The sequence below is a fragment of the Elephas maximus genome, chromosome 12 (assembly GCF_024166365.1).
Source record: "Elephas maximus indicus isolate mEleMax1 chromosome 12, mEleMax1 primary haplotype, whole genome shotgun sequence".
Lineage (NCBI taxonomy): Eukaryota > Metazoa > Chordata > Mammalia > Proboscidea > Elephantidae > Elephas > Elephas maximus.
The window spans coordinates 62,137,119-62,149,765 of NC_064830.1; the positions used below are offsets into that span (position 1 = coordinate 62,137,119).

Consider the following 12,647-nt stretch of genomic DNA (forward strand, 5'->3'; position numbering starts at 1 on the left):
TAGAAAACATGGAGCTGAATAATCGTTTTAGTTCAAAGTCGGCCAGTATCTCCAGAGTCACAAAGCTGAAAATTTTCCCATAATTCCTCAACTACCAAGGGCCACATCATCATAAGTACCTCTAAGATCTGGGGATCTGAAGCAGCCCCACAGCAATACTGCCTGAACTCCCCGGGGTGTTCAATAAAGGGGCTGCCAAACTTGGCAGCTACAGCTTAGCCAGGGCAAGCTATCGGCGCCTTTGTGTTCTGGAGACTTGCCCTTTTTAATCTGAGAAGCTAAAACAGTCACAATCCCTGGTGTGCTCTGGGTTTCAGCTCCACATTACACAAGAGGTGCACCAAACAGAGTGTAGGGAAAAACAAACAGCTTTCTGTGGTACAAAATGTGACTTACCCAGATGGAATAATAATCTCAGTCTTCCTATATTACAGCATAGGAAAGCAGTAGTCAACTGTGTGGTCCACAGACCCATAGGGGTCCTGAGACTTTTGCAGGGAAACTTTGAGGTCAAAATAGTTTTCACAATAATTCTGTTGTTGTTAGGTGCCATTGAGTCAATTCCGACTCACAGCGACCCCATGGGACAGTCTAGAACTACCCCATACGGTTTCCTAGGCTATAACCTTTGAGAAGATTGCCAGGTCTTTCTCCCTTGTAGCTGCTAGTTGGGTTCGAACTGCCAACCTTTTGGTTAGCCCATCATGCCACCAGGGCTCCTATACTAAGACCTTATTTGCCTTTTCCAGTGTAGTGCCATTTGTGCTGATGATGCAAAAGCAGTGGAGGTAAAACTGCTGGCACCAGACCACAAGTCAAGGCAGTGGCTCCACGCTGTATACTAGCTGGCAGTCAGTATATTCGGTACCACACTTGCAGAGGGAAAAAGTCAGTTTCACTTAAGACTATCCTTGATAACCAAAAAACCAAACGCGCTCCCATCAAGTCAATTTCAACTCATGGCAACCCTACAGGACAGAGCAGAACTACCCCACAGGGTTTCCAAAGAGTGGCTGGTAGAGTTGAACTACCAACCTTTTGGACAGCAGCCAAGCTCTTAACCACTGCCCCACCAGGGCTTCTTTACAAGTACAATACTAGCAAATGCTGGGGGAAACAAAGCAAAAACATAATTTACGACAGCAAGTTGGTTTTATGAAGTAAATTTCCTCTGCCAAATTTAACTCAAGTTTAGCTACAGATTGGCCTGGCTGGCACAGCGTACCAGCTATATCAAAAAGAGTGGCAAGAATGCCACTGGCAAGAATGCCTTTTCCATTCTTCCTTGGGGGAAGACTACCCCCGCCTTTGGCCCATCTCTCTATGGTGGCCCTGGCCAGCTCCTGAGGCCAACACTCCCTCTGGGGCAGCCCCGTCTGTATTAACATCTGAGCCTGCCAATCTAGACCTCGTATGTCACCCCCTTCCTGTTTCACAAACTCTCACCTCTTTATAAAAATTTCCTCCAAGGATGCTAGTACCTGTTGGGGGAAAAAAAGGCCTTTAGGTGTCTCATACGCAAAGTACAAAGGATGCCAGAGCCAAATGGATGCAGCTTCCTGCCCGCACTGGGAGAGTAGATTTGTTGAGTTCTAATGCTTAATGGGAAACGCTGGTGGCGTAGTGGTTCAGTGCTACGGCTGCTAACCAAAGTGTCAGCAGTTCAAAACCACCAGGCACTCCTTGGGAACTCTATGGGGCAGTTCTACTCTGTCCTATAGGGTTGCTATGAGTCAGAATCAACTCGACGGCACTGGGTTTGGTTTTTTGGTTGTTAATGCTTAATGGGAAACCCTGGTGGTGTACTGATTAAGAACTACTGCTGCCAACCAAAACGCAGGCAGTTTGAATCCACCAAGACACTCCCTGGAAACTCTATGGGGCAGTTCTACTCTGTCATATAGCGTCACCATGAGTTGGAATCAACTTGACAGCAACAGGTTTGGTTTTTTGCTTTGGAATGCTTAAAGGGAAACTCTGGTGGCACTCCTTGGAAACCTTACGGGCAGTTCTACTCTGTCCCCTAAGGTCGCTATAAGTTGGAATCAACTCGACGACAACGGGTTTGTTTTTTTTGTTTAATGCTTAATGACTGTACTCTTACTAAAATGTTGAAACCCCAACAGAAATACCAACACGAAAATCACCAACCAACAGAAAGAGGCAAGTTTACACAAGCATGTGCATGTGAGCATAAACACACACACACAAATGGAAAGTTCTGTGTATTTTTTTTTTTTTCAAGATTATGATTCTACACCAAAGTACCTAGGCAACATTGACCAGTAAGTAGAAAAACAATTATTAACTTAAACCAGCCTGGCTGGTAAAAGAGAACTGTGAAACGTCTTTATTGACTCTATTTGCTCCTTTTTAATTTTTCCCTTTCTTAGTAATTCCACCTGAAAAACAGTACCTTTCTCCCTTCATTTCACCAGCAATTCAGCAAAGCTTATGCTTAACTTTCTTTGCCAAAGGCTAATTCTACTCAAAAGCTCATCCTCAGAATTAGCAGCTGTGTGCTCCTTGCTGGAAGCTATATAATTTAGTTTGAAAAGATGTAAATAAATTGTCATTGAAGTTTGCCTGATCACAGCTGTTTGTCTTCTCCCATCCCAGCTGTCAACTCAAATTTTCTGCTTCATCTTATCTCTGCCACTTGCTCCCCGAGAGGCATGTTTCCATGTGCCTGAGAGACCTGGCTCAAGCATGCAGGGAAGCCCAGAACTTTTGAGGAAAAACTAAGCTATCAGCTAACAGGTTAGCACCCACAGAGGCAAGGGTTATATGCTTAGGTGGGGACAAGCAATCCAATCGTGCTCAAAGCAAGGGCAGAACCTGAGCAAGCAAACTGCACCCAAAACTGGCATTTGGCACCAGGCCTTAACTATCAGCTGACAGGCCTGCACCTGATAGGAACCAGGACACCCAGACTTCCAGTTTTGGGCAGCTGTTGACAAAGGCTAAAATATTTAGGGTGACTCAGCCTTGCATTAGGTTGAGGTGTGACCCCCAGCAGGGACTAGACAGTAAGTCTTCTTAAATGCCACCTATTAGCATAAAAAGAAGCCCTGGTGGTGCAATGGTTAAGAGCTCAGCTAACTGAAAGGTTGACGATTTGAACCCACCAGCCATCTTGCAGGAGAAAAGACCTGGCAATCTGTTCCCTTAAAGATTATAGCCTAGTAAACCCTATGGGGAAGTTCTACTCTGTCATATAGGGTTGCTGAGTCGGAATCAACTCAACAACACACAATAACATTAACAAAAGTAAAGGTCTCAGTTGCTGAAGTGGCCAATGGGTAATGATTTGTCCAAACACACACCAGCTGATCCTTCCCCTGATTGCTCCACAAGCCAGAAGCGTGGCTGGGAAGAAAGTCTTTTCTATTTCTACATCTGGCAGTGTGGTAGTTCCTGGATATTCCTTTCTACAGTCACATAACCACTGGTGTTAATGTGTTTTATCTTCCTAATACTGAAGAGTGGAGAAAGCAAGATGTCTGCACATATTTTCTGACAGTTTCACTTTCTCATTTCTGACCCTATATCTATAATAGGAAAACCCAAAGTTCTAGCTAATACTGCTCATGTATTTTGCTTGTGGCCCAAGGTAGACTAGAACAGCCAGTACCCCCTTAGGTCTCATGTTGTTTTTATTAGGCGCCATTGAGTCAGTTCCGACTCATAGCGACCCTATGTACAACAGAATAAAACACTGCCTGGTCCTGCGCCATCCCCACCATCGTTGTTATGCTTGAGCCCATTGTTGCAGCCACTGTGTCAGTCCATCTTGTTGAGGGTTCACCCTAAATGCTATGGAAGGGTCCTTCTTCCCATTACTTGTATCAGACCATTTCTCCTTATCTTTAAGAGAAAGCCGCTCATTTTTTTAATCATTTCCAAAATCCTAGCCCTATGCTGAAAATTTCTCTTCAACTTTCTCTCGCATTGAATAGCCACACTTTCTAAAAATTCGTACACACACATCATATACCATGTACCCTTTCCCACTTTGAGTTCTTCTTAGAACTTAACACCAACAAACTTTGTTTTACTTATTTGCTTGTCGTCTGACTCCCCTATGAGAACGTATACACCATGAAGGCAGGAAGTTTTGTCTGTTTTATTTACTGCTACCCCAAGTACCTGGAACTATGCCCTAGCATAAAAAATAATGTGAGGGAGGACACTGGGGGGGGAGGGGAGGGGAGGGGAGGGGAGGGGAGGGGAGGGGAGGGGAGGGGAGGGGAGGGGAGGGGAGGGGTCAGCCAGGGGGTCCTGGCCTATTTCACCTTCTGCAACTCAATCCTGTATCTTTCATTCATACCACGGAAACTTCAAAGGCCTGCCCATTTCTGACTTCAAATCTGAGTCCAAACTGTCTCCAGGTCAATTCCAGAAACTTAAAATGCCATCTCCCATCCAAACAGCCAAGCTCCAGTCCTTTGTTGAAACCTGGCTCTAAGGCCCATCAAGTTTATCTTTTTAAAGTGCTCATACCTGTCCCATCATCTCATCCCCACTGCTGTTACCTTAGTCCAGGCCCTCATCACTCTGCCAGGGATTTGCCAGATCAGCTAATTAATCCCGGGTCTCCTACCCTTCAACCCAGCTCCCTAGAACTGAAAAATAGAGCTTTCTAAAGTTGCAAATCAGGTCTAACACTCCTGCTTAGAGAGATGGATCTTCAATGGCTCTCCCTGCCTAGAGATCAAATCCAAATTCCTTCCCATGTTATCAGCAGCCTTCCTTGCCCATCTTTCTATGTCCTAATGAACAACTTACAAAGTTCCCAACCCCACCAAGAAACAACAATTCCAAGGCTTTGCACATGCTATTCCCTCTGCATCAAACGCTCTTTTTTAAATCTACCTGGAGAACTGCTGCTTCATCTCAAGACCCACCCCAAGTGTCCGCACCCCTCAAAAGAGCTCCCTGGCCCTCTGACATGGTGACACCACTTACAACTGAGCTCGCTGAGGTCAGGAACTGTCATGCATCCTTCTTTGCATCCTCAGTGCAAACGCGTAGGGACACAGTACGTTCCAGCGAGTGAGTGAATGTGCAGAGATAATGAAATTCCAGTCTCCCACCAAAGCCTTTTCAGGTAAATTAACTCCTTTTCAGGAGCCCTTGTGACAAAACAGTTAAACGCTTGGCTGCTAACCAAAAAATTGGTGGTTCGAACCATTACAGGAGATCTGCTCCTATAAAGAATACAGCCTAGAAAACCCTATGGGGCAGTTCTACTGTGTCACATGGGGTCGCTATGAGTCAGAATCGACTCGATGGTAAACAACAACAGCTTCCTTTTATCCTGCTGGGTCTGTTCCACCATCCTTTGCTTACTCTACTGATGTTGACTTCCACAGAGTTCTCTACCTTTTGACCCCACTATCAGTAAAGGCGATACGAGGTAAAAGCTAATGCCCAACATTGTATAGAGAAAATAGCTGCTACCAGCCCAAAGACAAAAGGCTAAAATAAATCTTACCTATACAAGCTTTACTACAGGAATAAAAAGGGCCTTCTACTAACTGGTATGCTATCAGCTCAATTTATTCAGCTTCAAACAACTTTAGAAGAGTCGAACTGTGCAGTTTCAAAAGAGTAGGAAGTTTTGTAGATGTACTGTTACTGAGCCCTGTCCACGAAAGTTTTCAAAACGAACTGAATAAAGCAAAATCATGGTCTTGGAGAAACAGTTAAAGAAGAGCATTATCATACTGAAGAAAAATTACCGGTTACCTAAGTCTTCTATTTCTCCATATTTCCAGTCCAGGACTAAAATTTTTCATTTATAGATACACAATGTATACAAATTCAAAGAAATATTTAATTTACCAAATTTACACTATTTGAGGTAAGAAAGGAAGCAAAAAAATCCACTCTAGCAATTTTGTTGACAGTGAGACACTTGGCTTGTAAATTTAAAATAAAATTACCCATAAACTGACAAAAATGGGCATTTCCAAAGATTCAATGACTTGGGGATTTCCAAACATACTTAATGATTACACCTGTTTCCATTTTTGAAATTCAAATAATACACTAAACAAAGTCCAACTTACATAACTACAGCTGTCCTCCTTTGGCCCGACATACTTAATGTTGTGCAGGCAAGTTCCATGCTCTGGGATCCGTCCCATGACACCTGAGGCCAGAGCCCACAATGCTTAGTTCACAAAGATGCCAAAATGTTACTAGGGATTCTAGCCACACTCCAACTCCACCTCTACCTTCCAACTCTAAAGCAAGTACCACCTCTCTCGACAGACAGAATCAAGTGAACTGCAGGGTGTACTTTCAGGTCTGGTCAATATAGCATTTAACACTTCCTGGGTCAAGGGAATGATCAGAGAAAGTATTTTTCCACTACTTCCATAAATTATTCATCAACTAGAAAAATTAATATGGTAAAGAAAATTCCAGAGAAGGATAAAGCATTCTTGCCAGACAACAAATAAATAGCCCAGGGAACTACGATCACCATCGAGAGAGCAAGTAATGACCAATTCAGCACACAGGGTGAAATTTAAGGCCAACAATCTGTGCAGGCGCTCCACCTCCACCACTCACATGTCTGACTTAAACTATTCTTGTAATGATTCATTTTCCTAGGGCTTCCCTTTCCTAGGGCTTTTAACTATGTCATTATGCAATGTGTGGGCACCACAAAACACAATCAGGCTTAGCAGACTTAGGCTTGTTTTGATCCCATATAGATAGTTCTTAAAAGCATTATGCTCTTTTAAGAACTAGAAGAATCAACGTTTCTTTCTCTACATACTTCGTAAACAGATGTTACCCTCAATCAGGAAGATTTTAGTCAAATATGAGAACTGTTTAGAAAAAAAAGGGGAGGCATTAGAATCATAGCAAATTATTTAGACTCCTTATTCTTGGCCCTGCTTATTCACACGTAACTTCCCACGCCTCAAAGATTTCTGTCCTATATAAAAATAAGAAAAGCAAAATAAAACAAGCAGCAGCCCAGTAAGGACACCAAGCATGACAGTAAGGAGCTTAAGACCAGGGACAAGGGGGCAAAAACAAGTCTGAGGGGCTGGGGAGGCAGGCTATAAACAGTCCCCTGAGGGTGTCTCACTTTCAAATCATCTGGTGGCGTGAGAAGTTCAAGTTCTAAAATGCTGAGATCTAAAGGGTAAGACGAATACCATGAATAATAAAATATTGCTACATAAATGAAAGCTGAAAATGTAAACATTTTAACATAAAGAGATCTAGGCAAAAGGCAGTGAGCACTTAGAGGTATATAACTCTAATTCTCCAAGTCCTGCAGGGCACAGCTGATCTCCTCCTTATCCCTAGCTTGACAATAAAGTAAGTGAAAACTAGAGAAAAAAGGTTTTATTCTTCACATTTTTGCAAAAAGGCATAGGGAAACGTCCTGAGGAAACTCAAGGGTAAGCAAAGGAACTGCAAAGGCAGTTTCTTAAAGTGCTTCAAAGTTGGCTGCCAAAGGGGCCCAATACCCTGACATTTATGGGACGATCGTAATTCAGAAACGCACTTCAGAAACACTACCAGCCGATGCTAGTCTACTCATTTTCAAAATTATCCTTCCTTCTAGAGGTCTCCTCGAGGTCTGCCCTGCTCACAGTGTCACTTTCTACAGTGTGAAGAGACCTGGGCTGACTCACTGGAGAAAAAAGTCAAACTGATCCTGAGACAACTGATCTGCCTCCACACACTGATACTGGAAAGAGATATGAACTATTTTGTTCTTTTTAAACACAAACAGGACTGGGGAGGGAGGTGAGGAGGCCAAGAAACACACATACCTTTCAACTGGTCAGCCACCACACTCTGGCCCAGGCGCTCAAACACCTTCCCGTCTTCCATTTCGTACCGATCATCTAAGTATTTTGCAGTGGACTCGGAAATGTGGACCTTGCCAGCCACTCCCAGCTGCTCCATGAGGTTGGCCAAATTCACATCATTGGACCACACGTCGAATTTAAACCTCCGCATGCCCAAGATGCCACACAAAACGGTGCCCGTGTGGACCCCGACACGCATGTTCACCATCTCTTTCTTCTCCTGGCAGAACTGCTCGATGGCTTTGATCATGCCCAAGCCCATTTCGATGCAGCAGTAGGCATGGTCTGCCCGGGGCTCGGGACAACCTGCCACACAATAGTAACAGTCACCCAACGTGCTGATCTTCTCACACTTGGTCTCCTCACACAGGCGGTCGAAGCGACCAAACAGATCATTGAGAAGCCCTACCAGGGCATGCGCGGACTTGTTGGCACTCATCTTGGTGAAGCCCACAATGTCTGCAAACAAAATGCTGACCTCTTCGATCTGCTGCATTTTAAAAGGGCGGAAGGCTATAGGCGCTTTCTGTATAGAAAATTTCTTCTTCTTGTTCTTGGGGCTCGAGGTGGGGTGCCTTTTGACAGAATTCTCACTGTCATCATCACCCTGTTTCATTAAGTCATCAGCGATGATTCTGGGCATCACAGAGTGGATCATTCTCTCTTTGAGGGCTTTTTCTACTTCCAGATCCTTCCCGTGCATAATGGACTGCCCCACCTTGAGGAAAGTGCTCCTGGACCTCACCTGGGACATGATGAGCAGGTGGACCCCGATGGCGTGAATGCAGAGGTGGAGCAAGGCCCTGCTCAGCAGCTCCCAGTGCAGGGCTCCCCACACCGGAGGGAAGCAGTCTGCATCTCGGAAATGGTGGCCAAAGGTCTCAAAGAGAATAGAATAGGCCACTCCCAGGAACAGGCTCAAATACAAAGGTAAGTGCATGACAGTGTACAGCAAAAGGAGCACTTCGATGCACATGGAGAAGCTCCCCACTTGAGACAAGCAGGTGGAGTGGGGGCTGACTGTGGGTGTGTGATTGGAGCTGTCAGCGCGTCCTGAGAGAGGCGTCAAAACCTGAAACTGCAAGGCCAGAGTGAGGATGAACACCAAGAGAGTGAGCACCAGCGCGGTGCACACGTAGTGCCGGGCGTACAGCCTGGTGAAGGTAAAAAGAAATAAGCCCACGCACACCACCAGGAAGCACAGAGCAGGGCCTACCAAGACCACCAGTCTGGATTGCATGTGGACCGCAAAGTAGACACTCCAGAGCAAGCAGGCGAAGCCGATGTAGAAGAGCGCATAGCGGAAGCGGCGCCGGGTTTGCGGGAAGCAGCGCTCCATGCACGCCTCCTCCAGGTTCACCGAGTCGAATTTGGGGTCCCACCAGCGGCTGGAGGCTCTCTCGAACAGCTGCGGCAGCTTCTTCTGCCGGCGCAGGCGGCCCCCGACGCCCACCCTCCGGGGCGCGCCCCCGGAGTCCCCCGAACTGCTGCAGCTGGAGGAGATGCTGTACTTGCAGTGCTTGGGGTGGCTTCCAGATGAGAGCTGCTTGGGGTTGATTTTGACCCGCACGCTGTTGCTGTCTCCGCTGGAGTCGCAGCTCACCTCGGTGCTGTGGTGATGCAGCAGCTGCTGGTGGGGCGGGGAAGCCATGTTGCTGAGTTCTCGGTACCCCCCGGACTGGGTCACTGGCACCTGTTGGGAAAACAAGGCTAGTTACACGGATGTTTTTACACGTATGCAAGTACTTGAAGGCCACGGGATGTATGGATTTCCCAAGTGATGGCTCTCCCCATCTACTTGGCCAGGCACCATATGCTCCCCAAACTGTCAGTAATGTCTACTGAAATGCTTCCACGGTCCCTCCGTCAAGCCCGACGATGCCCATGAGGACAGACCTAGCAATCCAGGGCTCACGGCAGAGGAAGGCGGTTTTGCCTCCTTCCCGCGCCCCTCGGCCTGAAGTGGCCGTCCGCCGCGAAGCGATTCCTCCGGCCGCGGCGGCTCTGAGGGAAGTTCAGACCTCTGGCCCCGGCCCGCGAGCCTCTCCGGGTCAGAACGAGCGTCCCGGCGACGGCGAGCAGCGCCCCATGCTGCGCGGGCGGAGCGCGGCCTCCCCTGCGTCAGGGCGGCGGGCGGCGCGGGCCCTCCCGGCGTTCGCTCCGCGCCCGGCTGCCTCCCTGCGAGCGTGGCCGCTCGTGGCCCCGCAGCCGCGCCCGCCGCCCTGCTCGGCCCTCAGAGCGACGGCGGCGGGCGCGTGGTGCGGGGACCGCGCCGGCCAGCGAGTTTGCAGACCGCGGCCGCGCGGCGTTCCCGTCGCTCCGCCCGTCTAGCGGGGCCTGCTCCTCTCAGCCGGCGCCCGCGGGGATGTGGAGGCGCGCCCGCCCGCCCGCTGCCTCTGCTCTGCCGAGGGCAGGGAGGGCGGCCGCGCGGCCCGTCAGCCGCGGACGAGCCGCAGAGCCGGCGCCGCGGACTCCGCCCGGGGCGGCCTCCGGAGCTTAGAGATGCCGCCGCGGCCGCGGCTGCCGCAGCCGTCCCACCCGCTGCCTCGGCTTCATGTCGGAAGAGCCACCTCCTCTCCAGCCGCTGTCACTGACAGACTCGCGCCCGCCCGCACAGCCCCTCGCCCCGCCGCAGCGCGCACGCGCGGCCCGCGCACGCCGCCGCCGGGCACGTGCACTGGCCGCGCACCGCCCCGCCTTCGTGCGCGCGCCGGGCGAGCCCGCGGGAGCTGCTCACGGGGGCGGCCGCGCGCCTTGGTCGCCCCGCTCCGACTATGTGCGGCGTAAGGGGCGGCGCCGGCCCGGGCTGGCGGCGACCTTGTAGAAGCTGCTGGAAGATTCCCCCTCCACCCTTGACTGAGCCCCCCGGACCCATACTGGGAGAGTTGCTAAAGAGCCACTGTGGTGCAACGTTTGGGAAAACACGTTTGCCCTCACCCTCACCCTCACCCTTACCCTCAGCGTACCTTTTGTATAAGTCTGTTTTCTACTTTGGACGTGCTTAAAGGAAGGCGTCCCTTTCTCTGGAAGCAACGAAAACGTGCCCTGAGGCGGCCTCGATGCGGCAGTGGTCTGCGCTAGAAAGTGGGGTAACGCCGAGTACCTGCTCCTCCACAACTCAGGACTTTTCCTTCCCGTTCTTTAGCGCCTTCCCTTTCCTCAAACTAAACTTCCAAAGGAGTCTGTTTCCCATAAAAACGGTTCTACACTCGCCTGCTAAACACTACCTAAAACAAACTAACCCGTTGCTGCATAGAGGCCCTATAGGGCAGAGTAGAACTGCCCCATAAGGTTTCCAAGCCTGTAACCTTTATGGAAGCAGGAGCCTACATCTTTCTCCAGCAGAGTGCTTGGTGGGTTAAAACAGACAACCCAAACGGTTGTGCCAGCACGGTCCCTTAAATACTAACTGTAACTACTTAAAGTTAGGGTTGTGCCAGCAGGCTCCCTTAAACACTGTCTACAACATGTAGATACAATCTTACATTCCCAGTGCCTCCATCCTGGCCCCTTCTCCTCCCCATACATCACAGTTCCTCCCGGCAGTTACCTCACCTTCCAGGCCCAGTCCAGCGCCCACAACCAGACTTCACTGTTGAAACAAAAACTAAAAATAACACAATATCCAGTTCGTATCAAGTTGATTCTAATTTATAGTGACCCTATTTTTTTTTATAGGACAGAGTAGAACTGTCCCATAAGGTTTCCAAGGCTGTAATCTTTATGGAAGCAGACTGCCACATCTTTTCTCCCGTGGAGCACCTGGTAGGTTCCAACCAACAACCTTTTGGTTAGCAGCTGAACGCTTAACCACTGCACCACCAGGGCTCCTTAACACAATATCTCAGCTGTGGTACTCCTGCCCAACGGACATAATCTGTATCTAGTCATCAGGAAACATCAGACAAACCCAAATTGAGACATACTCTACAAAGTAATTGGCCAGTACTCATCAAAAGTGTCAAGGACACAAAAACAAAGAAAGAACGAAGGCTAGTCACAAATTGGAGGAGACCAAGGAGACATGAAGTTCCCTGGGTGGAGCAAGTAAGTGGTTGCTCATCTACTAACCTAAAGATTGGTGGTTTGACCCCACCCAGCAGTGCCATGGAAGAAAGACCTGGAGATGTGCTTTCTATAAAGGTCACAGCCAAGAAAACCCTTGGAGCACAGTTCTACTTTGACACACATGGGGTCACCATGAGTCAGAATCAACTCAACAGCAATGGGTTTGTTTTGTTTTGTTTCACCCTTAAGGGCACATGACAAAGGAATGTGGGATCCTGGAACAGAAAAGCAAGTTAGGGGAAAAGTTGATGAAATTTGAATAAGGTCAGCATTTAGGTAAAACCATGGTAACCAATGTTAATTTCCTGATTTTGATAACTATACTGTGATTGGGTAAGACGTTAACATTAGGGGAAGCTAGGTGAGAGTGTATAGGAGAGACCTATTATTTTTGCAACTTTTCTTTAAGTGTAAAATTATTTCAAAATAAAAATAAGCCTTTATTGAGTATCAACTACGTTGTAGGCACTCTGATGTATCTCTTTTTTACACATGAAGAAACTGAGGCTCAGACAAGTATAGGGAACTGCCCAAGGTCAAAGGTAGTAAAGGAGATAATAAGAATAAACTAACATTTATGGACAATGTCAGAAGTGCCAGAAATTTCTGGACACTTTCACTGGTGACCTATTTGGTCTTTGCCACAGCCCTCTGAGGTGGATATTATTGTCCCTATTTTAGAGATGTGAAAGTGGGCATTTATCTTAGGCTGGGTCCTCTAGAGAAGCAAAA

At 48.1% G+C, this 12,647-nt stretch overlaps 1 protein-coding gene across 1 annotated transcript in view; it reads right to left on the reverse strand.

Moving 5' to 3' along the window:
* ADCY9 (adenylate cyclase 9) overlaps nucleotides 1-10,449 on the reverse strand; it is a 159,735-nt gene extending 149,286 nt beyond the window's left edge. Inside the window, exons 1-2 of the mRNA XM_049903812.1 lie at nucleotides 9,744-10,449; nucleotides 7,809-9,540 (exon numbers count right to left, since the gene is read on the reverse strand). Coding sequence (XP_049759769.1) covers nucleotides 7,809-9,498 — 1,690 coding nt within the window. The 5' untranslated portion in view covers nucleotides 9,499-9,540; nucleotides 9,744-10,449. The remainder of the gene's footprint in view (nucleotides 1-7,808; nucleotides 9,541-9,743) is intronic.
* Nucleotides 10,450-12,647: the final 2,198 nt, after the last annotated feature.